The sequence below is a fragment of the Psammomys obesus genome, unplaced genomic scaffold (assembly GCF_907164565.1).
Source record: "Psammomys obesus unplaced genomic scaffold, mPsaObe1.curated_primary_1811, whole genome shotgun sequence".
Taxonomy (NCBI): Eukaryota; Metazoa; Chordata; class Mammalia; order Rodentia; family Muridae; genus Psammomys; species Psammomys obesus.
In genome coordinates, this window is record NW_026596069.1 from 24,828,698 (window position 1) to 24,854,763 (window position 26,066).

The window sequence follows — 26,066 nt, forward strand, 5'->3', positions numbered from 1 at the left end:
CAACTACAGTTCCTGTCGTAGTTCTGGAATGGGCAGCTGGTGCCTCTGTGGGGTGAAAATATTCCAGAAAGCCTGTCTCTGCCTCACCTGTCTTTCTGGAAATGAACCTCCAGATTAGAGTGACAGAGAGCAATTTGACTGAGCCTCTTAAGGGCTGTGCTTATGCTGACCCAAAAGTGATCTCATCGCTCCACGCTCTTTCCCAGGCCAACCCCCATAGTCCCTGCCAGCAATGCCCTTTAGAGCCAGACTGCTGAACGCCCAGGTACTCCACTCAGGCTGCTGGGTGGCTCTCTGTATAAGAAAGAATGCAGAGGCAGGGTAGAAATGACCATATATTCCCTGTTACAAAGCGGGGCTGTGGCAGTCACTAGTGTATCCAGTGGGTCAGCAGACCAGCAGGGCCTCCTCATCACTAGCCTCCAGTGTTGGGGAGCATGTTGGGGGCCCTTCCTGCTCTGGAGAATGGGGATCTTGGGTGCTGCTGCAAGTGAGAGTCTAGGGATAGGAGTCTTGGACCAAGCAGGGCTCTGAAGGCATGTCACAGGTGGCTGCCACCTTCACAGGAATACTGATCCAGAGGGCATGCTCAATAGCCCTGTTCATCGCCATTTGCATAGTGCCACCAGCCATCACAGAATTGTGGCTCTGAGAAGCAGCCCTGCTCACCTGTGCTGCCATTATCATCCTCGCTGCTGCTCCCACACAGCTGTCCCATGGGAGGCAGTAGTCCTTCACCTGTTATGTGGCAGTAAAGCCATGACCAGCACTGTGGGCATGAGCATGATAGGCCATAGTGGACAGCCCTGTGCTGCCTCAAGGCTCCCAGACTGGTGCTTGGTGCAGTAGGAAAGTGTTTGCAGCAGATGGTCCTCGCACTCACCAAGGCCTTAATACACTGGACACAATGATCATAACACAGCCATAGCTCCAGCTGCAGCAGCACACACTGAACTTCCTGCATGGCCACCAGCCAGATGCAGTGAAGTTCCAAAGGCCCATGGGCAGCGACAAACAGGTCTGGGGAAGTGAAGGAACCATAGAAGCTGCCCAGCTGCCGTCCACATGCTAGGTTGGGGCAGCCAGCCTCATCAGAGCCATCACCACCGCCTGTGTGCCGTTGCAGCACCTCTCTACAGGCACTACTGCACAGGAAGGGTGCCCCTGAGGCAGGTGCTGAACAGTTAGCCTCATCCGAGTCATCTCCACGGTCATCCACCATGTGGCAGAGACTTGCCATTGTCACAGAGGAACTCATCTGTCTGGCAGGATGCCTGGCCCAGCTTCCCTGGAAGCAAAGAGGTGGCAGGATTAGCCTCCTTCCAGCCAAAATGCTTATTTTAAACTCACTTATTCTCGTACTATGTTAAAAGTGGTTGTATGTACTAGATTTCTTTTGAAATTCAGAGAAATCATTCTGGGATAGGAAACTCCTTGTTGATGGTCGACTAATCCATTGTGATAAAAACCAGTCCTACAAATTCCCTATTTTTTTAGTTCATACTGTATTTTATATAGTAATATGGGATAAGTGGGAGTTTCAGAAGCTTTTCTTTGTAAGATAACAAGAACTCTGACGTAAGCATGTCTGGGTTCAAATCCTGCCTCTGCCTCTGAGAAGTTACATGATCTTGGCAAATCTGAGATTTAAAGGATTAATATAATCTGTCAAGATCACATAACTTCTCAGAGGCAAAGGACCTTAGTTTGAATCTCTTAACACCCACATAAAAACGCTGACATTGCTGCCCATGTCTATAATCTCAGCCTTGGGAGTGGAGATAAGCAAATCCTGAGAAACTCCTTCCATTCAGTTGTTATTATGATTAAAGAAAACATTTGAACTTATATATTCACTTTTTTATTTTTGAGGGGAGGGTGGTTTTGGTTTTTCAAAACATGGTTTCTCTGGAATTCACTCTGTAGATCAGGCTGACCTTAAACTCGGATATCTGACAGGCCCTGCCTCCTGCATGCTGGGAATTAAAGGTGCCTGCATGATTCATTCACATATTTTAAACTGAGAAACTAGGCATTTTCTATAGTTAAGCAATGTTTGACCTGCTTTATAATCTTTGTGGCTTTATTTAGCTTGAAGAAGCAAACAGTGTGCTAACCAAAGATATTGAAATACTAAGAAAAGAAAATGAAGAGCTAAATGAAAGGATGAGGACATCAGAAGAAGGTATGTGGAGTTTCCTTAAGAAATGACAATGTGGGCCTGGAGAGAAAGAGACCTCAGTAATCATGAGCACTTGCTGCACTTGAAAAAGATACAGGTTCAATTCCCAGCACCCACATGGTGGCTCACAGTCATCTGTAACTCCAGCTCCAGGAGATCCAACACTTTTTGGTTTTGTTTCTGTTTGTTTTGATTTTTGAGATAGGGTTTCTCTGTCCTGGAACTCACTCTATAGACCAGGCTGGCTTTGAACTCACAGAGATCCTCCTGCTTCTTCCTCCCAAGTGCTAGGGTTATAGGCACACACCACCACTGCCTGGCTTTTTGTTTAGTTTTGTTTTTGAGATGGTTTCTCTGTGTAGCCTTGGCTGTCCTGGACTCGCTTTGTAGACCAGATTGGCCTGGAACTCACAAAGATCCGCCTGTCTCTGCCTCCCGAGTGCTGGGATTACAGGCGTGCACCACCACCTGGTTCCAACACTTTCTCATGACTTCTGAAGGCACCAGGCACGCACACGGTATACATTTGCAGGCATAACACTAGTACACATAAAATTTTTAAAAATTTTAAACAAGTTTGTGATAATTAGCTTTAGTGTTTTTTTAACTGATAACATGAGGGCTAGAGAGATGGCTCATCCATTAAGAGAGCTTGCTTCTCTCCTAGAAGACCCAAGTTTGGTTCCCAGCACCCACACTGAACAACTTAAAACTCCCTGAAACTCCAGCTCCAGAGAATCTGATGCCCTCTTCTGGCTTCTCTGTTTGTGTCCAAGTACTCCATACTAGAGTGTGGCAGTGCAGCAATGTAGCCATTCATGGTGGTGCACGCCTTCAGTTCCTACACCCAGAAGGCAGAAGCACTCCAGGTTAGCCAGGTTGACACCCTGTCAAAAAGAAAGGAAATGCAAAGCTAATTCTGAGATCAGTCTTTAGTTATGTTTAACATTGGATTTTTAAGTGCTTGTTTTCATATATTGACTAACTTATATAGCCTTAAAAATTATATTAATGATCTGGATAAATTCATGCAGTCCCATGGGAGGTGGAGGCAAGAGAATTGGGAGCTCAAGGGCAACCTGGGCTTACATGTATTTAAAAAAAATTAGTAAAGTCAACTAGTTACTTTAATAAACTTACTGAAAGATACTATGTATTACTGTGTATAGTAATTTCAATAATTGAGGACATTGTTAGTTTGGAATGCAGATAAAATTATGTGATACTGTATAATAATGGTTTACACGATTTATTGGCAGAATATAAATTGAAGAAGGAGGAAGAAATAAATAATCTTAAGGCTGCCTTTGAAAAGAATATCAGTACTGAAAGGACCCTAAAAACACAGGTACATGTGCCATCAGCCCTTCCCGTTGGTTTGCATTTGAGTATCGTATAATCGAAAACTGATGATTGTTCTTGATGATTTTACTAAACAAAGCTCGTAGGGTTTAGCTTTTCATTAGAACAGAGTGAAGATTTACATGAGATGTAGAAATGCAGTTAAGAAAATTCAACTTGCGTAGTAATTTCACTAGTGTGATCATAATGTAGCTCACACCGTAATCACTACTGTCTCACAAGTGTATAAGGACACTGCTCTGTGGTAGGGCAGTTGATTCGTGTACATTTCCAGCACTCCAAGAAAGAGTGATGTGGATTGTATTGAAAGCCTATTTTGACAGAAAACATGAAGATAATAGCTCAAAAGCCAGAGTGATAGTTTGAGAATAAGTAAGAAACTGTAGGGTGGTGGCTTACCATTTTGTTTTGCATTTGATTATGCCTCTAGGTCAGTTTTTGTTCGTTTGTATGATTTTGTCATTAAAACTTGATGTCTTGACATGAAACCCTATCTCAAGAAGGTTGGGGGAAGGGGAGGCAAAAAACTTGCATGTTTTTTTCATTTACTAAGTTAACCAGTAGTTCAGAAACTTAAGTGCTTCAGTTATATTTTTACAATAATGTTTTTTCTCATTTTAATATAATTTAATTAAATAATGAGGACAGACAGTAATTTTATCTTTAAGTTCGTGTTAGGTTTATTACTTAATAATCTAAATATATATTAAAATTACTCGGGTGGGTGCCTCGATCTTAAGGGGATCTTTACTGTTAAACTCATTTCTTTCTCATCTGTGTGACCTAATCAGATACTTGGTCCTTGCTTTCCTACTTGTCCAAAGGAAAGAGATTTCTTTGGCCTTTTTACCTGTGCTTAAAATACTATCGCTCCTTTCCCTCCTTCATATGTTTTGCTTGCTTCTCCATCTCCTAATTAAGAAACATGTGGCAGTGGTACCCACCTTTAAGCTAGCATTCATGAGGTAGAGGCAAGTGGAATGCTCTGCCTTTGAGGCAGTATGGTCTTTGCAGTTCCAGGCCAGGTAGCTACATAATGAGACAAAAGGAAGAGGGGAGGAAGGGGAGAGAGGAAAGAAAAGAAAGAAGAAAGGAAAGGAAGAGAAGAAAGGAAAGAATGGAAGGAAACATGGAAAGGATGGAAGGAATATACGGGCATTCCAGCGAGCTTTTTCTAACTTCTCTAGGGGTCTTCATAGGATACTGTCTCCCTAGCACCTTTGCATGTATATCTATACCAAGAAAAAAATATCCTGCAAAGCTTTGAAAACCAATACATTTTAATAGACATTAAAATTGAATGGCTACAGTATATAGAACCTTACAAATACTATTTTAATTATTTGAACAGGCTGTTAACAAGTTGGCAGAAATAATGAATCGCAAAGATTTTAAAATTGATAGGAAGAAAGCTAATACTCAAGATTTGAGAAAAAAAGAAAAGGAAAATAGAAAGCTGCAACTGGAACTTAACCAAGAAAGGGAGAAATTTAACCAAATGGTGGTGAAACACCAGAAAGAGCTAAACGACATGCAAGCGGTAAGGTCTGTGTGTGTGCATAAGCACGTAGAGGTCGTCTCCTCCATTGTCAGTCTGCTTGTTAGCTGTGCTGCTTAACATGGACTTACTTTTGTAAAAGTTTATATTTTAATTTACAGTCTTTACATTTGATCACATATGCTCTAATACAAGCATTTCTCTCCAAAAATTTCAAAGATGGCTCTCTTACCTCTTGTCATGGCTTAAATTATTTTTACTAATTAGTGGCTGCTGACTAGAGGCCCTAGTTTGTGAGAGACATTTAAGGGTTTTTATTTTTAGATTGATTGCAGCTGATTTTGAAATATGGCTATTATAATTAATTATACTTGGGTTACAGGGTTTTTAAATATAAGCTTATTTTTCTATTCGGTATTTACTTTTCTAAAATAAAAATACCAATAATATTTTATACTTTTTCACATGTCAGTAACATATGAAATTGTGAACATAAAGTAGTCTCAAGACTTCTTTATTACATCCAGCCTTTAATTCTGTCATTTATGATTTTATCCTCAGTTTTCTGTGCTTTTAAAATTAATTTGTGCAGAGCCAGAAAATAGTTTACTAACATTTGAAAAATTTCTTAACAAAGTTAAGGTTAAGGTCTGAAGAGATGTCTCTGTGGTTAAGAATACTTGTTGCTCTGCAGAAGACTTGAGTTTGATTCCCAGCATCCATATGGTGGTTCAGTCATTTGTAACACTAGTTCCCAGGATCCAGCAGGCATACACACATGGTAACATACATGCATACAGGCAAAACATTCATATACATAAAGTAAAAATACATCTTACACAAAAGTAAGGGGGAAAGGAGTTTACCTTTAGCGTTGACCTGAGAAGGGGCCTAGATTCTATAGAACATCATTGTCTATGGTAGTTGCCAGGTGGAGTAGTTCCGGGCCACTCTGGCCAAACATGCTTCCAAAAGAAAACCAACCATGGTGCTAAGCACCCGCAGTGTGCAGCATGTTTCACACTCAGCGTACTTACTCATTACATTTCAATTCATGTTGAAATTATTTGAGTCTGATTATTTTTTTTTCTCAAAAATAGCAATTAGTAGAAGAATGTACACATAGAAATGAACTTCAAATGCAGTTGGCTAGCAAAGAGAGTGATATCGAGCAGTTGCGTGCAAAACTTTTGGATCTTTCGGATTCAACTAGTGTCGCTAGTTTTCCTAGTGCTGACGAGACTGATGGAAACCTTCCAGGTAAGAATAATTCTGTTCTGTCATCCAGGTTTGCGCAAATGTTGTGGAAATGTTTTTCATTTTCCATTTCGTCATTTTGTCCATGACTATTTAAGAAGAATTGTTTTTAATAGCCAAGACATGTGATCGTTGTTTACTCGAGTGCACTTTGTAAAATAAAAGCAATCATAAGCAGGTTATTCAGATGTGCCTGAGAAAAACCCTGAAGATGTTTTACATGTTTTTGTTTAAAGTGTTTGTTTTCTTTTAGAGGATCAGAGCCTACACATGATGGCTCACAGGCATTTGTAACTCCAGTCCCAAGGGAGCCAAAACCCTTTTCTTATGTGGTGCACAGATAACATGCAGGCAAAACACTCATAGATATTACATAAATAAATAAAAAATTTTTGAACAGCAATTTGGAGTTCTCAGGTCACACACTATCTCTGAGGGAAGTCAGAGAAGGACCTCAAGCAGGAACCTGGAGGCAGGAACACTGTTTATTGGTTTGCTTTCTCTTTTTGTTTATGTGTTTTATTTTTTGTTTTTCAAAACAGGGTTTCTCTGTTTGGCTCTCCTAGACTTGCTTTGTGGACCAGGCTGGCCTCTAACTCACAGAGCTCTGCCTCCCTGAGTGCTGGGATTACAGGCATATGCCACTGCACCAGCCTTCAGCCTGCTTTCTTACACAATCTAGGACTGCTTGCCCACAGGTGGTGCATACAGTGAACTTGGCTGTCTTACATCAGTTATTAAGAAAAGTGCACTACAGACTTAGCTGTAGACAATCTGATAAAAGTATTTTCTCATCTGGAGTTCCTCTTCCCAGATGACTTGAGTTTATAGTAAGCTAAGGGGTGGGGGACAGTTACAGTGATTTAGTTGTTGAACTGAAATTGAAAACTTATTTTTTGTTAACCGCAGGATACTTCTGGAGTAAATGTGTCTATTTAATGTCAATCAAAAATCTTGACCATGTTTATCCCATCATTTCTGTTAGCTTTATCTTACTGGTTTTGTCTGTTCTTGGTTCTGCCAGGTGATGACCTGGCACACTGTGAGTAGGAGATTATTTTAGGGTTACAGTTTTTCTTATGCCCAAATAACAAAATAACTTCAGTGTAATAGTGGCCCTTTTCAGGCTAGAGAGATGGCTTAGTGGTTAAGAGCACTGTCTGCTCTTTCAAAGGACCTGGGTTCAACTCCCAGCACCCACATGGCAGTTTACAGGAGGATCCAACACCCTCACACAAACATACATGCAGGCAAAACACCAATGCACGTACAATAAAAATAAATGATTTTTAAAAATGTCTTATTTTTCTTTTTTTTTTCCCCTGTGGAAAGGTGGGCTAAATACTTATTTTGAAAATTTAAAACCTTTAAGTGATAAACATGCTAACCAGCATTAGAAAAAGTATTACTATAATTAATTACATGAAGTTTTGAAAGAATTAATTTTCAAATTTTATTTAAGCACTTTTAAATTTTTTTATTTTTATTAATTACAGTTTATTCACTTTATATCCCCCCTGTGGCTCCCTCCTTCCACCCCTCCCAATCCCACCCTCTTTCCCTCTTCTTCACCCATGCCCCTCCCCCAGTCCAACCATGTTTGTAGCAGCTTTATTTGTAATAGCCAGAAGCTGGAAACAACCCAGATGCCCCTCAGTTATTTTTCTTTCTATTACCTTCTCTTGGAATTATTGACTTAGTTATCTGAAGAGAATGTAGGGGATAAAGCATTGGGAACGCACTTGGTGTCACCCTCATTATCCCTTATTTATATCATTTCCTTTTTCATTCGCTTGGATCTCACACTCTGTAACTTAAGCCTGAGAGGAGTGAATTACTGGTGAGTTTCCAAGTATGTGAATATGTGAGGGTTTCTGACCTTCCCCAGTCAATGAGATGGAGGCCATGCTTCTCTGTATTAGAATTAATTGATTGATTAGTATTAATTGATTGCGTTTGCTTTGTGTGTCACTTTTAAATATAGCTAAAACATTGCACAGTGGTTCTCTACCTCTATTAAATTGTATGTAATATGTTAAAATAAACTTTGGTAGTGTTAAAAAAAATGGCTTTGAAGGATGAGGGGCCCGAGCAGTCAGTGCCACCACAAGAAGACTTATATAGTAAACTAACCTGGGCCCATGGGGCTCACAGAGACTGAACCACCAACCAAGAAGCATGCATGGGCTGGACCCAAGCTCTCTACACATATGTAGCAGATGTGCAGCTTGAGCTTGTTATTCATGTGGGTTCCCTAACAATTAGAGCAGGGCAGCTGGACAGAGTCACACACACCATTAATCCCAGCACTTGGGAGGCAGAGATAGGTGGATCTCTGTGAGTTCAAGGCCAACTTAGACTACAAAGTCTAGGCTATTATTCAGAAAAACCTTGCCCGCCTGCCCCCCCCCCAAAAAAAAAATTAGAGCAGTTGTTGTCTCTGACTCTGCTGCCTGCCTGCCTTTGGACCCCTTTCATATAGCTGGGCTACCTTGTCTGGCCTCAGTGGGAGAGGACGCACCTAGTCCTATTGCGACCTGATGTGCCAGGGTAGGTTGTTTGCCCGCGGGGGCCTCCCTTTTTTGAGGATAAAGGGAGGGAAAATGGGGGGAGGTGTGAGTGTAGGACTGTAGTCAGGCTGTAAAGTGGATAAGAAAAAGATAACTTTAAAAAATGTCTTTGAGGGCTGGAGAGATGGCTCAGAGGTTAAGAGCACTGGCTGCTCTCCCAGAGGTCCTGAGTTCAATTCCCAGCAATCACATGGTGGCTCACAACCACCTATAGTGAGAGCTGGTGTTCTCTTCTAGCATGCAGGTGTACATACAGGCAGAACATTGTATACATAATAAATTAATCTTTTTCAAAAAATGGCTTTAATATTTAAATTGCCTTTATTAGCTATTTATGTCCACTTGGGTTTAATCTGTTATTTGCATGAAAGAGTCATTTGTTGCTGTTACAATACTGCAGACTTGTTTTTTTTTTTTTTCCAAGTTAAAGTTACTTTATAAGTATATTGTATAAAATCCATGTTGTTTTATATGCCTGTGGCATTGTCAATGAGAATCTACTTATAAGTTCTGAGTTTCTTTTCCTTTCTAAAAAACCTAACTTCTGTGTGTGGTGTGAAAGATGGAATTTACAGCACTGGACTTGGACATTTAGTTTTGGCTTTCAGAAACTCCGCATTTAGAGCTAGTAGGTACATTAATTAGGAGAAGAAACAGAGAGGCCAGTGTCAATGCTGTGTTGTGAGCCTCTAAGCTGAGCCAGCTCTTCAGTATGAGAGTGTGTGTGTGTGTGTGTGTGTGTGTGTGTGTGTGTGTGAAAATCTATGATCACTAGTCCTAATTCAGTTCTCAACTCAAATACAGAATTAGATAGCATGAGTTTTTGTTTTGTTAAAGAGGGCGTCGGTTTTTGTTGGTTGGTTGGTTGGTTGGTTGGTTGGTTGGTTGGTTGGTTGGTTGGTTGGTTGGTTTTGGATTTATTTTTATTTTTATTCTATTTGATATATTTGTTCGTTTTTTTTGCTTTCCCGAGACAAGCTTCTCTAAGTAGCCCTGGCTGTCCTGGAACTTGCTCTGTAAACCAGGCTGGCCTTGAACTCAGATTTGCCTGCCTCTGCTTTCCCCTAGTGCTGGATTTAAAGGTGTGTACCATCACACCTGGCTTTGTTTTTTGTTTTTCACTTAGAGAAATTACTGAAGTGGGTAGGATTGGGTGTTTTAGAGTACACTGTTTTGTGTAAGTGTAGGTTCAAGGGCTTTTATTTTAGTGAGGAATTACTAGTATTAGACACCCTAAACCATGCTTTCAAGTAAGAGTTTCCATTTTTGCCATATTAGTAGGAAAAATAATGTGTGCTTCCACGCATTATTTAATATGAAACTGCTGATTTGGTTGTTAAGAGTTACTTGGCAAATTTAGAAAAAAAGGCAGAATAGCAAAGTAATAAAAAATACATTATCAATTATACATTTTCTGTGTATCAGATGCCAAGTTCTTAGTTGTCCCTGCTCTCTCAAAACTTACAAGGAGAACTATTTTTAATTAATTAATTTATTATATATAGTGTTCTGCATGCATGTATGCCTGCATGCCAAAAGAGGGCACCAGATCTCATTATGATGGTTATGAGCCACCATGTGGTTGCTGGGAATTGCTGGAAATTGAACTCAGGACCTCTTGAAGTGCCCTTAAGTGCTCTCCAGATCCCACAAGGAGAACTATTTAAGAGAAAGGTAATTATTGAAAGGTAAATAGTAGCAGTTAAGAAAAGGCTAGGTGAAATAGAGGAAACTTGAATTTAACTTATCACAGTTTCATTTAGTAAACTATAGTTTGCGTGAGGTTGATTAAAGCAACAAAAACTTGGAGACTTTTAAGCAGTTGGTGGAAGTAGCAACCAGAATAATATTAAAGCCAGTAACTTAGTACTGTGAGACTTGTTTGAGAATAGACTACTATTGTATTTTAGAAACATAAGCTCAGAAGTTAAGACATACAGGCTTTGAGTCCTAGGGCTTTTAGTATTATTTCTCATTTTCTAAGATAAAATGTGTATCAATAATCAATATAATAATAATAAACAATGCGTGGAAGGCCTTGGTATCATATTTTTTTACATAGAAGGTGACAATAGAATGACATGTAAGGATATATCATGGGCTAGAGAGATGGCTCAGTGTTTAAGAGCCCTGTCTGTTCTTCTTGAGGCCTGAGTTCAATTCCCAGCAACCACATTGTGACTCACAACCTTCTGTAATGGGATCTGATTTTCTCTTCTGGTTTCTATGAAGACAGAGCATTCATATGTATAGAATAAATAAAGTTTTTTTAAGAATATGATATTCTATAATCTATACAAATCTTAAATACAAGGTATCACTTGCAAAGCATTTTGGCAATCAGATGCTCAGTAATAATACCTGTTATTATTATTGTAAGATTGAGCTTTCAGGGGGCTAGAGAGAGAACTCAAGAAGTTAAGAGCTCCCCTTCCAGAGGTCCGGAGTTCAATTCCCAGCAACCACATGGTAGCTCACAATCACTGTAATGGAATCTTATTCCTTCTTCTGATGTGCATGAAAACAGAGCGCTCATATACATAATAAAATAAATAAATCTATACAAAAAAAGGTTTCAGCCATAATAATCACACTATAGCAGTAGCAGTGTACTTTAAATTTGTTACCTTTCTATTCTTTTATGTCTTAAATATAAGATTAATATGAGAAGAACTTGAATTTTCTTATCTTCAACCTAACATAACCATCTTGAAAGGAATCATTATTCCTCAGACACTTCTAATAAACTTTAAATCTATTTAACCAACAATACCTCAACACTCAGGAGCCTAAACAAGGCTAGCCTGGGCTACATATTAAGTTCAAGTAAGCTATATAGTGAGGCTGTTGCAAAAAGTTAGAAGCTGGTGATGTGACTCTGGTAGAACACTGACCTAGCATGCCCAGTGCCCGAGTTTGATCCATGGCACACTGAAGGAATAAACTTTATGTAATATTAGCAGCAATTGCCAATAAAAGGCTTTGGTTATAAATAGCAGTTTGTGGTATAAGTACTAGCAGTTAACCTACTTATTTTTGTGGGTTTTTTTCCTTTGTTTATTGAGTTAAATAAGCATAAAAGACTTCATACTTCGTTAGTTTGAGAAGGTTTAGAATTAGACTCTCCATATAGAATTAAGTTGCTTCCTAACCAAATTTGAACAATTTTAATGAAACTGTTGAGTGTGTTACTCAAATACTTAATTAGGATATTTTACTGAGAAAACAAATAAAATGCTTGTTTTTTTATTCTTTGTATCTAGTTGGTTCTGCCTGCATTCCTTATTTATTTATCTTCTACTCTTGTCTTCTGTGAGTAATAGGACACCTCAGTAATTTTGCCTGCTCTTGTGTAAATCATGGCTCTGAATTGTTCAACTTGCTGCATTTTTTTTCTTTTTTTTTTTTTTGCTGCATATTTTTTATATGAATGTTATATAATATTGAAAATAATTGTATATCATATCCCATTTAAGCTGTCATCCACTCCAGTCTTGCCTGGCTCTTAAAGACATTGTTATCTCATACCTTTTCAATGGAGTACTAAATGTTAATTTTATGGAGAAAGTGGCTTTGGATTTTTTTTTTTTTTTTTCTGCAGTCTTTGTTTGGCCATTGAAAGTTAATTTGTGTGATTGAAGCATGAAAGAGCAAATTACAGCATTTATCCATTTCACTGTTTTCTGTTGCCTGTTGCTGCATGCTGCCAGACAACTTGTAGTATTTTTCTTTGGTTTTAAAATTTAAGATTGACTACTAATAATATATATATATTTTTTTCTCCTAGAGTCAAGAATTGAAGGTTGGCTTTCTGTACCAAATAGAGGAAATATCAAAAGATATGGCTGGAAGAAACAGGTACCATATACCTAATTTCTTCTCCTTGATAATTTTGTTACATGTTTAACTATAAAGCATAGAACTTGTATTAATTGCTCTCTTACTAAGATTGAATTTAAAGTATACAGTATTATGTAAACACAAATGGAAAATATTATGCTAGTCAATTTAAATCAAGTTAATGTTGCTCTTTTAATTCTTCACTTTTTGTCATTTCAGTATGTTGTGGTAAGCAGTAAAAAAATCTTGTTCTATAATGATGAACAAGATAAGGAGCAATCCAGTCCATCTATGGTGTTGGACATAGAGTAAGTTGCCTTTGATTGAATTTTGTTTTCATCATTTGACTGTTTACTTATGGGTTATTTTTAGAACTGCTTCACATTTTGTGTTATTTAAACAGTGTTTCCAGTTCTAAATAAGATGGCCCACTGGGTAAAAATTCATTTGCTATACAAACCTAACTAACTGCCCGAGTTCCAGTCCCCAGAACTCATGTAAAAGATGGATGTAGGAGGGCAAACATAATCCCAGCATGCCACTATAGAGTTGGGAGGTGGGGCTGGAGAGATGACTCAGTGGTTAAGAGCACTGTGTGCTCTTTCAAAGGACCGGGGTTCAATTCCCAGCACCCACATGGCAGCTTACAACTGTTTGTAACTCCAATTCTAAGGGATTTGAAATCCTCCCAATGCACATAAAACAAAAAATAAATTAAAAAAAAAAAAAAAAAGAGTTTGGAGGCAAATTGGAGAGTCTCCAGAAGCTTGAAGCCAGCTCGCTTGGCTTACAGCATGACAAAGCCACCCTGTCTCAAAGAAGTTGGAAAAATGAGGACCAGCACCCAAAAGTGGTCCTCTGACCTCCATATATGCACCCTGGCATGTTTGCATACACATTTACACAAACAAGTACACATTTACAAATTAAAAAAAATCTAACCTAAGCAAAAAAAAAAAAGAAAGAAAAATTTTGTATGCAAGATTTATATACTTTGAAAGGAAAGTTTTATTAGTGATTTTGAGTTCCCTGAGCATCTCCTAGGGTAATATAGGGGAGTTGTACAGCCCAAAGGTTGAGTACCTGTTGCTCTTGCAGAAGGCCCAGGCTTGTTTCTCAGCACCCACAACTATAGCTGCAGTTCCAGGGCTCGAACAGCCTCTTCTGGCCTCCACACTTAACAGACACACATGATGCACACTTACACATGCAGACAAAACACTTATGCACAGGAAAAGAAATCCTTTTTTAGAGTTTAAAATTTCATATGCATTGGCACTTTGCCCACATGTGTCTGTGTGAAGGTGTCGGAACCACTGGAACTGGAGTTAAGGCAGGTGTAGGCTGCCGTGTGGTTGCTGGGAATTGAACCCAGGTCCTCTGGAAGAGCAGCCAGACCTCTTAGTCTCTGAGCCATCTCTCCAGCCCCAAATCTTTAGTATAGCATTATTTGATCATCATACTGATACCATTAGTGGTTTATGTTAAGTACTATAAGCAAACAGCTGTTTTTTTTTTTTTAATAATATATTAAAAACTTAATAAGCATGGGCTTTTTTCTTTGTGTTCATTCATATACATTGTCTATATCATAGAGGTGTATATGTGATATATGTAAAGATAATTAGATTCTATATTTAAGAAGCTTAGAGACAACTAGTTGAAAATTTTTAAGTGTGTAACAAATTCAAAATGAGGTTTGGTGAGTGCTGTTGAAGAGTTATATAAAGTTGAAAGAAGGGCCTTCAATATTGGTCAGTGAGTAAAGGTCCTTGCTGCCGAGCCGGGTGACCAAAGTTTGATCCCTGGAATGCACAAGGTGGAAGATAAGGATGAACTTGAGAAAGTTGTTCCCTGGCTTCCACACACACTCTGTGGCACATGCACCCACACACAAAATGTAAGGGGCTTTATGTTAGATATTGCGGGAACTGGGACTAGTTAGAATACAAAGAAAACTGAGCAAGCTCTGATGATGTTTCATACTGTTTAAAGCATTAGTTATGAGTGATGAGCTTGAGTAGAATAATAAAAATAAGAGTGAGTCTAGTTTTATAAAACAAATGGCCATGAATATACAATTTTGCATTTCTGGGAGCAATATATGAGTGATTATGGGGATCAGGAACCGGGGAGGAGGGTGGTGAGTGGTGATGGAGGCCACACAGAATCCCAGGAATCGGGCTCCGGAGACCAGACTCAAGGTACAGATCTAACTTTATTGTCCAGTGTAAAGGCCTTTAAACTATGGAAAGGTCAATCAGATCGTCCCATGCTATCTTCAAGCACCTAACAATCAGTCAGGTCGGTGTGACTATAAGGAAATGTGGGAAATGTGGGGAGGCAAGGTCACCTTAGAAGACTTCCTTCTATAAAGAAAGGGAAGCAGTCACCATTGGGATCCATTTTGAGACTTCACTAGTGTGCTAGGAGTCGCTAGTTGAGCAACACTGTGTGCGTGGATCAGGATCTTTCGGGGAGCCGTGGGAGTTGCTGACACTTCACTCACCATCCCTGTGGGCCTCCAAAAGGCTCACCTCAACATTCCCCACAGCTTCTCTACATTTCATCAGCATTTGCTATTGTTAGTTTTACTTTTAAACTTTTATTTTTTTTAATTATGTATATATGAGGGTGTGTGCACATGAGTGTAGGTGTCTTTGAAGCCTCTTGAATTGAAGTTAGTGGCAGTTGTGAGCCACATGGATGCTGGGAGCCAAACTCTGGTCCTCTAGAAGAGCAGAATACACTCTTAACCACTGAGCCATCTCTCCAGCTCCTGTTGTTTCTTTTAAAGTTCTGAAAAGTATACTGTGACATCATGTTTTACAAACACACACGCATGCAGGTATTCCGAATGATTATTGATGCTGAGCATCTTCTTATTTGCTTCTTTGCCACTTATATATTCTCTACAGTGAAATGTGTGCCTTTTGTTACCAATGACATTTTTATAATGGGTTTATATTATTTATTTCTCTCTTAGTAAATTGTTTCATGTTCGACCTGTAACCCAGGGAGATGTATACAGAGCTGAAACTGAAGAAATTCCTAAAATATTTCAGGTACAAATTTACATTATGATTCTAAAGGCTCTTTTACCTAAGCAGTAAGTGTTTTGTGAAGCAGATACCAGTGTTTGTATGCATTTAGAACTTGTATTTACAGATTAAGATTTTTTTTCCAACCTTTTTCTACCACTCCTGAATTTAGATACTGTATGCAAATGAAGGTGAATGTAGAAAAGATATAGAAATGGAACCGGTTCAACAAGGTGAAAAAACTAACTTCCAGAATCACAAAGGCCATGAATTTATTCCTACACTCTATCACTTCCCTGCCAACTGTGAGGCGTGTGCCAAACCCCTGTGGCATGTCTTTAAGCCACCCCCTGCCCTAGAGTGTCGAAGATGCCATGTTAAGTGCCACAGGGATCACCTAGATAAGAAAGAGGACTTGATTTCCCCATGCAAAGGTAAGTGTGAGGTGACTCGGTGCTGTGATTTCTGCAGGTGGGTTCCATGGCGTAGTGTGTTGGCACCTGAGGGACTATGCCACAGTCTTTTCACAGAGCTAGTGATTCAGCTTTTAGCAGGTTTTGAAAGCAGATGTCCCCTTTCAAAAGGCATGCCACTGAAAAACTTGTAAGTTGGGAGAAGAGCTTTGGGTGAGTCCTACTGCTCCCCTTTGAGTTTTCACCTTTATTTTCCCATGTGTGCTTGTCATAGACAGCACTTCACAGTGAGACAGAGGAAATGTGCATAGATGGTCTGTTTTAAGTAGGAGGTGTAGGTTCTATGGATGTATTTGTTTGTTTCATTTTTCATATTTCAAATTTTACTATTTTTCTTTGTTTATGACTGTTGGTTTTGATCGTTTTGGTTTTTAGAAAAAAATTTCAGTCTTAGTCAAATTAAGACAAAGATGTTGTCCAAGTATAACAAACTATAGTATCTTAGGAATTAAGAACTTGAAAATATATGGATTTAATATTGTATTATGATTTCAATTGTTAAAGTTTTATGGGTTTTTCTTCTTGACCTTTTTAATGCAGTAAGTTATGATGTAACATCAGCAAGAGATATGCTGCTGTTAGCGTGTTCTCAAGATGAACAAAAAAAATGGGTAACTCATCTAGTAAAGAAGATTCCTAAGAACCCACCATCTGGCTTTGTCCGTGCCTCTCCTCGAACACTGTCAACAAGATCCACTGCAAATCAGTCTTTCCGGAAGGTAGTCAAAAATACATCTGGAAAAACTAGGTAAAGACTAAATAAAATATTAATCTGTTTAGTAATATAAGAATTATTGGAAACTGTCTATGAAAATTAGAAACCTAGTCAGACATGATGGGCATACTTTTAGGCCAGCACTCAGAAACAGGTGCAGGTATGTCTATGTGACCTTGCTGACAGCCTGGTCTACAGAGCAAGTTCCAGAACAGCCAGAGCTAAATACAGAGACTCTGTCAACAAAATCATTCTACCAATGATAATAATTAAAAGCCTTGTGGTAGCTTTGGCAGCATACATTCTAAAATCAGAAACTGAAATGTTTTTACTACAGAGAACATCATTTATAGGTAGGTCTTAATATATGACTTTCAGGATTTTATAAATTAGCTTAATTGATTGTTCTTAGGAATTAGTACATAAAACTTTCATACCCAGTTTCTGTCATAAGTCAGGATGTATGTGACATAGTTTAGCCCTTGTTATTTTAACCCACTAGACTTATATTTTTAAATGCAAATGAGTCATTGAAAAATGTTTCTCACCTTTTACACTGTGTTGGAATTGGGTTCTTTTTAAAAATCATTATTTGTTAGTTTTGATGAATATTGTGTTACAGATAGATAAACTCAGTTAAATCCCTCTTTTTTTAAGTCTTTGATGGGATTTTTGTTTTCAAAATTTTTTGAATGCTATGACAGTTACAGGACCTGATTAAACCCAATCCCTACCCCATTTGGTTTTTTGAGACAGGGTTTCTCTTTATAGCCCTGATTGTCCTGCAGCTCACTCTGTAGACCAGGCTGTCCTCATATTCACAGAGAACCCCTTGCCTCTTTCTCAGAGTGCTGGTGTTAAAGGCTGGTCCACCATGCTCTGCTTGAAGCTATCTTTAATTCACTTATTTTCTTCACTCCCTTCTCATTGTAACCAAATCCTATTTTTTGAAATGATACATACCCTTTTCTTCTGTATTCTCAAGCCTCCGTACTATTCAAATATATCATAGCATTCAACTGAACCCTGTAGAATACTATTTCACCCGACTAGGTATAGAGTATAAACTAGGACTAAAACAATTTAAAGTAAGTGTTTGAGTAAGACAGTGTTTTAGAAATACAAAAGGAAATCATATTATAGTATTTTTTCCTCTTCTGTTTTCTCTGAATTTCATGTTATTTCTTATTCTTTGTGTTAGAGTGTGTGTGTGTGTGTGTGTGTGTGTGTGTGTGTGTGTGTGTGTATTGCCTTTCCCTAATTTTTTAGGAGTCAGGGTGGTACTGATAGAGTTTGAACTCAGGGGTTCATGCATGCTAGCCAAATAGTTTTACCACTGAGTCACACTCTTAGCCTTTCTTCCAGTTGTTGTTCTTGAATTGTTTGAATCGAGCATCTTTCTTAAATTACAGGATTTTTTTTTTCCTTCAACAGTTAACCATGTGGACCTACTGCTGTGTTGGAATCATGTGGGATGCTACCTGATAAACCAGGCTGTTAAACCATGCTAAGCAGACAGGCTGTTTCTTTGACACAAATACCACAGGCTTTTCAGGATTAAGATTGCTGTTATCTGTCCTTGCTTTGGCACAAAAAGCACACTGAGGATTGTTTTTTTGTTTCTTGCGGGTTTGCCTCCAGGTAGATTAGATTAATTATTACTATGTAATGCAAGTACAATTGGGGAAAGCTTAGCTAGATATATTTTTTAAGGTGCTGCCTTTTTGAATTTATATGAAAATGCCTGTCAGTCATGATAGAACAGTTTTCCTCCTGTGAACAAGAGGAAGGAACTTTCACTTTCAGTGGAATGGCCATCACTATCAAGATCAGCTTGTGGAAGGAGTAAAGAAAATATCTCAAAATGAGACAAGTTTTTTTTGTTTTTTTTTTTAAATAACTAAGTTTTTGTGCTCTTGCAAGACTATACAGAACTATTTTAAGAACACAGTGGTGTCACTTGAAGTTCAGTGCCCTCACTGTAGAATTAAAAGCCTTACTGTTGATTGCCCACAGTGGGTTTTATGGAGAAATTAACTATCGTACATTATGCTTTACAAAATACTGTATGTGTTTCAGCAAGTTTGTAGATTGGGGACTGAGAGAAGACAAAAGAATTACATTTAATCTATGCATTTTTGCCAAGCCATATTGAGTTATTTTACTACTAGAGACATTAAGAACTAACTGTACAAGAGAACCAAGGTGAAAAGCATTTTGTGGGGTACATCATTTCTGTAATTATATAATGTATTTCTTTGTGGTTTTTAAGTGAAAAGACGTTAAGTTAACAAACATATAAAAATGTATGCACTGTTTGAAATGTAAATTATTCATAGAACACTTTCAGTGGGAGTTTTGCATTGCCCTATTAGTGCCTTAATTTGAGAGAATTTTTTACTGCCATAAGTACAGACTTTTCAGAAAACAGATTTTACAAAAAATTATGTGTGTCAGTGGGTTTTTTTCATTGGTAATTGGTTTAATTTAAAATATATAAAGGTTTGTTGAACTTTTGTAAATTGAGTACAATCTTTGCACCAAACTACCTGCTACAATAATGAAAGACTATAAAACTATCTGCAAAAAAATATACAAAGTTGCACCAATAGTAAAGAATTATGAAATATATCTGTGATGTTTTCCAGTTAACATAGGAATTACCATATAAATACTGTTCAACTCTCCTCTGGAAACAAGAGTTATTTGTATGGACAGTGTGATTTATTGTTTATTTTTTTAACCAAATACCTCCTCAGTAATTTATAATGGCTTTGCAGTAATGTGTATCAAATAAGCACTGGAAAAGCGATCTTCTCTAGGGTGATATGCATGTTTCAAGTGGTATTGAAAGCCGCACTGATGGATATGTAATAATAAACATATCTGTTATTAATATGCTAATGACTCTGTGCTCATTTAATGAGAAATAAAATAATTTATGGATGGATACTTTTAATATTGACTACTATGGTATTTTCTCATGGTTGGAATGAATAGATGGCATACTAAAAATGATTCCATGATTGTATACAAATGTTTGCTAAATTTTGTGAATAGATTAAAATTATTTTTTAAAAGATAAAACTTGGCTTGGGCTCTAAAACAAGAGGTGCTGTTGTTCAAGTGAAAGGATGGCCATGTTTGTTGGAAAACAGTTCCCCATGGATCTTTTGCAGTTCTGCATATCTTGTGATAACTTATGTTTCGACCGTCACAAATACCATACAAATAACCGGGAACAGCCTTAGAAGATAGAATGCTTTCTTTCAGAGGTCCTGTCAGAGGTCTCTCTGCATGGTTATAGTCAGGCAGCTTTGCTTAAGCTTATTATAAAAAAAATCAGATTTCAGGACTGAAGAGATGGGTCAGTAGTTAAGACCACATTTGCCTTTCCTACAGGACGCAGTTCAGTTCTCAGCACCCAGTGTCAGGCAGCTCATGACTTCCTGTAACTGCAGCTCCGAAGGATCTGGTGCCCTCTTCTGATTTCTTTGAGCACCAACACATAGGTACCATATACATATACATGTAATTAAAAACAAAAAGACTGGTTCTTTATGGTTGTAATTCCTCAGCTGTATTACTCAAAACCATCAGAGTTGAGCACCCACGTTACCCACCCTGGGAGCTGGTGGAACATGAGGCTCATCCTGCTACCTATGCACTTTGATGGACTTAACTAACTTAGGACTTCCAAGTAGGTATAGGGTGCTGATCCTTTACTGCCTGACAGTTCGTGAACTATTCTTAGAACAATCCCCATTAAGTAGTATGTCCAGGTTGAGTAGCAGCCAGCCCAGTTAATACTTAAATACAAGGATTTTTTAAATGAAGTGTTAATGGGAGCATCATGTTGCTCAGAACTGACTGTCTTGAGGAGGACTCCCAAGGCTACCTTACAGAAGAACTCCCTCCATGTTCATGTTCCCAGCATATTTTAGCACTGTGATGGCCAGAGCATGCTGGGACCAAGAACCTGTGCTTGACAGTGCTTTCAGGTGTCCTCTATCTACAGAACAGTCTGGCGCTTCGCACTTTCTGCCACTTAGGGATCTCAGATTGCACATGTGAATCATTGTCCATCCAGACATTGCCCTCCCCAGAACAAGGTTGTCTGAGAAATGTATTAACTTGTAGATTTCTCTCCGCTTTGTTACTGGAATGCCACAGACCGGCCCAGTCGGGCTCCTGTTCTCCTCCGGAGAACAAGGCTTTGGACAGGAAGACATGGATTCGGCGATGAATTGACAGAGACACCTTGATGGTTTTGACTGCTGCGACTTTACTGAAATCAAGCTAGTATTTTTATAATGATTTCACAAAAGGCACCTTAAAGTTGGCATACTTCCCAGAACATTCAGACTTTTACCAAGAATACAAAGTTTACATTTTAACTCAAAATGTAGTCAAACATAAAGCAATGCCCACAAGAAATCTTGGCCTAAAAACTTTTTGATCAGAGCAAACAAAGAAAAAGAAACCTCAAATGTAGTTTCATTATTGCTAACCAGTGAAGAGGAAAGTCAGGAGCTAAGTCAGATGCCTGCCAAAATCTTTCTCTGTATCAAAATCTAACTACACCTTTGTTAACCATCCTCCCATATGTCTTGCTTAAGATTTACGATCTTCCCTAGGAACAAGGCACTGAAGGGAGGGGAAACTCCCGCCAGCTGTACTTCTCATGCTATTTTTTTCTTAAGAAGGAGCCTTTATTTTTTCACTATCCTTAATGCCTATTAATACTAAATCTAATTCATTACTTTTCTTAAACTTATTCCTTTTACATTTTATTTTTATTAAAGCTTTTAATAATCTACTAGTAATAAATTTCTTTATAAAATTAGTTGTGCTGTTTCAGGAGTCAATATTCCATTCCCAAGACTGCACCCGAAAAGCACAGAAATCTCAGAATACGTCTCTTTTCCAAGTGGGATGAGTCTGCCAGGGACCCTCCAGGGAGCAAATTTCCGAAGAAAGCATGTCTCCCACCCTGTAGCATATGCTACTATGGCAACACTGGCGTGGGTGTGGCACTGGAAGACATACTAATGGAAGTTTACCAGTCCACCTGAGAGAGATGGGATGGGGGGGTAGCAGCCAGAGATTGGTGTTGGGTGTCTTTCCCAATTGCTCCCTACATTGTTTATGCAACATGGTACCTCACTGGCCGGGGGATCACCAATTTGGGTAGACTAGCTTGCGGTCAAGTCTCAGACAGTGCTGCTGTGCATAGCTACTCTACATGGAAATTGAATTCAGGTTCCCATGCTTCCATGTCAAGCATTTTACCAACTGAGCCATTTCCCTAGCCCTATTTCTGACCTAAATGATTTCTTTTGGGATAGTGCTTTCCAAGACTTGTATAATGTGCATTAAGTTACTTATTTCAGTTCTCTGATCATTTTAATGTAAACAGAGCATCCTCACCTCCCAGAAACTTGTCTCAACCCTGGGAGCTCCTCTGTGGTGGACAGTTCTGTCTTCTCCTCTGGACCCAATCAGGTGATGTCTCAAATGCTGGCCACACTTCTGAGCATTCCCTTGAGTTCCTTTGGGAATGTTGACCCCATCCTATGCAGTCCTCTGTAATACCTGGCATGCTGTTTGGGTCTTTCTGATCTCCTGCAGACCCTTGATACTTGAGTTTCTCAACTGTATCTCAAGGCTTTCTCTTAGGATACTTTAACTGGTGGTACATCCTTGAATGTATTCCATATATTCTTTGGCAGTAAAAGGAAATGAGCGATCAATCTATGAAAAATATTAAAGAAACATGCATATTCTAAGTGTAAGAAGCCAACTTAAAAACGCAGCATAGTGTTAAGATTACAAGAGGAAAGAAGGATGGACACTTGGAGCACTGACCATTTTCACAGCAGTAAAAATGATTTAAAAAAAGAAGTTCCATGTTATGATTTTAAAAAAGAAGTATGGGGCTGGAGAGACGGCTCAGAGGTTAAGAGCACTGGCTGCTCTTCCAAAGGTCCTGAGTTCTATTCCCAGCATGGTGGCTCATATAACCATCTATTGGGAGATCTGGTGCCCTCTTCTGTTGAGCAGGCATACATGTAGATAGAGTGCTGTATAAATAATGAATAAATAAATAAGTCTTTAAAAAAAGACTATAATTACAGTGTCAAAATATGTGTATTTTTAAAAAAATTTTTTTAAAAAGTATGGCATACAGTGTCCCAACTTAAGCCCTGAGTGCTAATGCTCTGTTAGCTCATTAACCAGTACACCACTCTGTTAGGGAATACTGATGGTATGGGACCCTGGGGAATTCTTACGCTTAACAGAACTTTTTACTGACTCCAAAACTGCAATTTAAAAATACTCTTAAAGGGCTAGAGAGCTGGAGCAGTGGGTAAGAGTGCTGACTTCCTGTGAAGGACCTGAGTTAGTTCCCAGCACCATGCCAGGAGACTTAAAACTGCCTGTAAGCCCAGCTCCAGAGATTCTAAGTTCTCTTTTGGCCTCTGGAGTCACCAAAAATACATACGGCACACACTTTACAAAGGTGCACAGATGCACATGAATGAAAACAAAAATCTTTGGCAGGGCATGGTGGTGCACACCTTTAATCCTAGCACTCTGGAGACAGCTTGGTCTACTTAAGAATTCTAGGCTAGCCACAACAACATAGTAAAACCCTGTCTCAAATAAGTATATAAATCTCTAAAATTTAAAAATAATGACGACTGAATACCTCCTAAATATATTCACACATATACACACAAAGATACCATGAATTTATGTATGGACTAAAAATTAACTGTAGACCAGAAATGGAGCAACACATCCAAATGGTAAGTGGAGCTATTCTACGAACCCCCACAGGGTTATAGAGAAGAGGCACTATTAGCCTTGTTGGAGGAAGCGGATCACTGGGGGATGGATTTTGAGGTTTTAGATGCTCAAGGCAGGCTCAGTGTCACTCTTTCTGCTTCCTGGCGGTAGATAGGGGTGTAGAACTCCTCAACTACCTCTCCAGCACCACGCCTGCCTTTGTGCCACCATGCTTCCTGACATGCATATAACGGACTAAAGCTCTCTATAAGCAAGCCCTAATTGAATGTTCTTTATAAGAGCTACCATTGGTTTTATTTGGGAATTTGTTGTTTTTTTTGGGGGGGGGGGTTGTTTTGGTTTTTTGAGACAGGGTTTCTCTGTGTAGCCATGCACATAAAAAAAAAAAAATCTTGGAAGGGCCTGGGGGTGCATACCGTTAATTCTAGCACTGTTCCAGGCTCTCCTGGGACTCAATCCTTAGATCAGGCTGGCCTTGAACTCACAAAGATCTGCCTGCCTCTGCCTCCTGAGTGCTGGATTAGAGGCATGTGCCACCGCTGCCATCACCACCACCACCGCCTGGCTAAGAGTTGCCATTGTCATGTGGTCTCTTCACAAGAGAAACCCTAAAGCAGAAATTGGTACCAGGGACTAGGTTATTGCTTTGATAGGCCTGACTGTGGCTTTTGTTTGGAGCAATGTGGACTTTGGACTCAGTTGAATGCTTTAATCCAGGCTAAATGGGCCATGGAAAAAAGTGGTGCTGAGGAGCATTTGAATTGTAGGATCCTGGCTCAAGCGTTTTTTGTTTGTTTGTTTGTTTGTTTGTTTGTTTGTTTGTTTGTTTTTTAAGAGGAGAATAGTATGTGGCCTAGAGACCATTCTTGTGATATCTTGGCGATTAATGTCATGCTTTCTGCCCTTGTCCAAAAAAACATGCCTGAGGCTAAATTGAAGAGTTATGGATTGGTAGCCTTGGTGAAGGAGGTTTCCGACAACCTGTAATAACTGTGTTACTTGGTCATTAGTGGCCACATTTAATGCAGATCGATAATGAAAAGGAGCAAGTTGAGCAAGGAAAAATACAAAATGTACAGCTTGAGAAAAGGAGCACCTGGAAAACATTAAAAGAAAAACCTGATCTTAAATGGAATAAAGGAATAGTGACCTCAGGGCACAATCCCACCAGGCTAAGCTTCCAATCTGTAAAAGGTATATAAGAAAAGCTTGATGGCAAACATGTTTAGTTCCAGCACTTAGGAAGCAGAGGCAGGTGGGTTTCTGAGTTCAAGGCCAGCCTGGTGTATGGAGGTAAAACAAGGAGGCCATGTTTCAGGCCTCAGCAAGGAGCAGAACTTGACAGCTTTGACCACGTGGTTCCGGCTTTAGAGTTAAGGATACAAGAAAAGATTATGGCAATTTTCCTCCATAACTAAGGAAAGCTGCTTATGTCAGGGGTGGCCTGTACAGAGGCCTAGAGAGGCCATCATGTGAAGCTGTGAAGGTGATTCCTGGATTGCAGAGACCCCAAGATGTTGGAGATGTTAGAGTCGTTGGACCTGCCTAAGAAAGCTACTAACAGGGAGTCGGCCAGCCAAAGAGAGAGAAAAAAAATGTGTTGCAGTCAACAAAGCTGAAAGAAGATGGAGATCTGAAGAGCTCTTTGACATACGACATGGAGATGTAGAGTTGGTGTTTGCCCAGGAGTTTTCGGTCTCTCTTTGATCAGGTATTTCCTCACTAAGCCACCTTTCCTCCCTTTTGGAATGGTAATATATATTCTGTGCTGTTGTATGTTGGAAGTAGGTGATCTGCTTTTTGGTTTTGATTTTGTAGAGGATTACAGTTAAGAGATTGCCATTAGTCTCAGAAGAGACTTTGAACATTTAAATAAGGTTGAGACTGCCAGACTCTGTGGATTTTGAAGTTGAACAGAGCACTGTAAAAATGGCCTATGGGGACCAGGGAGTGGAATGTGGTGGTTTGAATGAAAATGTCTCCCAGAAGCTCATAGGGAGGGACACTCTAGAGCAATGTGGCCTTGTTGGAGTAGGTGAGGCCTTGTTAAGAGAAGTGTGTCACTGGGAATGGGTTTTGAGGCTTCAAATGCTCAAGCCAGGCCCAGTATCACTCTCTCCTGCTGCCTGACGATCTGGATGTAGATCTCTTGGCTCATCCAGCACCATGTCTGCTCAGGATACACTCTCTTCCCTGGTGGGCAGGAGTGTCTTGGCATTTTTATTTTTATGGTTAAAATGCTGCCCTGGGACTTATGTTTTCCAGAAGCCATGAACCACTGGTCACAACAATTTGCACTCAATATGGATGGCACA

At 39.2% G+C, this 26,066-nt stretch overlaps 1 protein-coding gene across 2 annotated transcripts in view; it reads left to right on the forward strand.

The window, feature by feature from the left end:
- The window catches only part of Rock1 (Rho associated coiled-coil containing protein kinase 1), a 97,646-nt gene extending 77,749 nt beyond the window's left edge, over nt 1-19,897 (forward strand). For both annotated transcript variants that reach the window (XM_055625470.1, XM_055625471.1), the window contains exons 24-33: nt 2,092-2,185; nt 3,442-3,530; nt 4,896-5,084; nt 6,143-6,302; nt 12,657-12,727; nt 12,929-13,017; nt 15,696-15,774; nt 15,923-16,184; nt 16,764-16,971; nt 18,373-19,897. In XM_055625470.1, the coding sequence (XP_055481445.1) occupies nt 2,092-2,185; nt 3,442-3,530; nt 4,896-5,084; nt 6,143-6,302; nt 12,657-12,727; nt 12,929-13,017; nt 15,696-15,774; nt 15,923-16,184; nt 16,764-16,971; nt 18,373-18,376 (1,245 nt within the window). In that variant the 3' untranslated portion in view covers nt 18,377-19,897. The remainder of the gene's footprint in view (nt 1-2,091; nt 2,186-3,441; nt 3,531-4,895; nt 5,085-6,142; nt 6,303-12,656; nt 12,728-12,928; nt 13,018-15,695; nt 15,775-15,922; nt 16,185-16,763; nt 16,972-18,372) is intronic.
- Nucleotides 19,898-26,066: the final 6,169 nt, after the last annotated feature.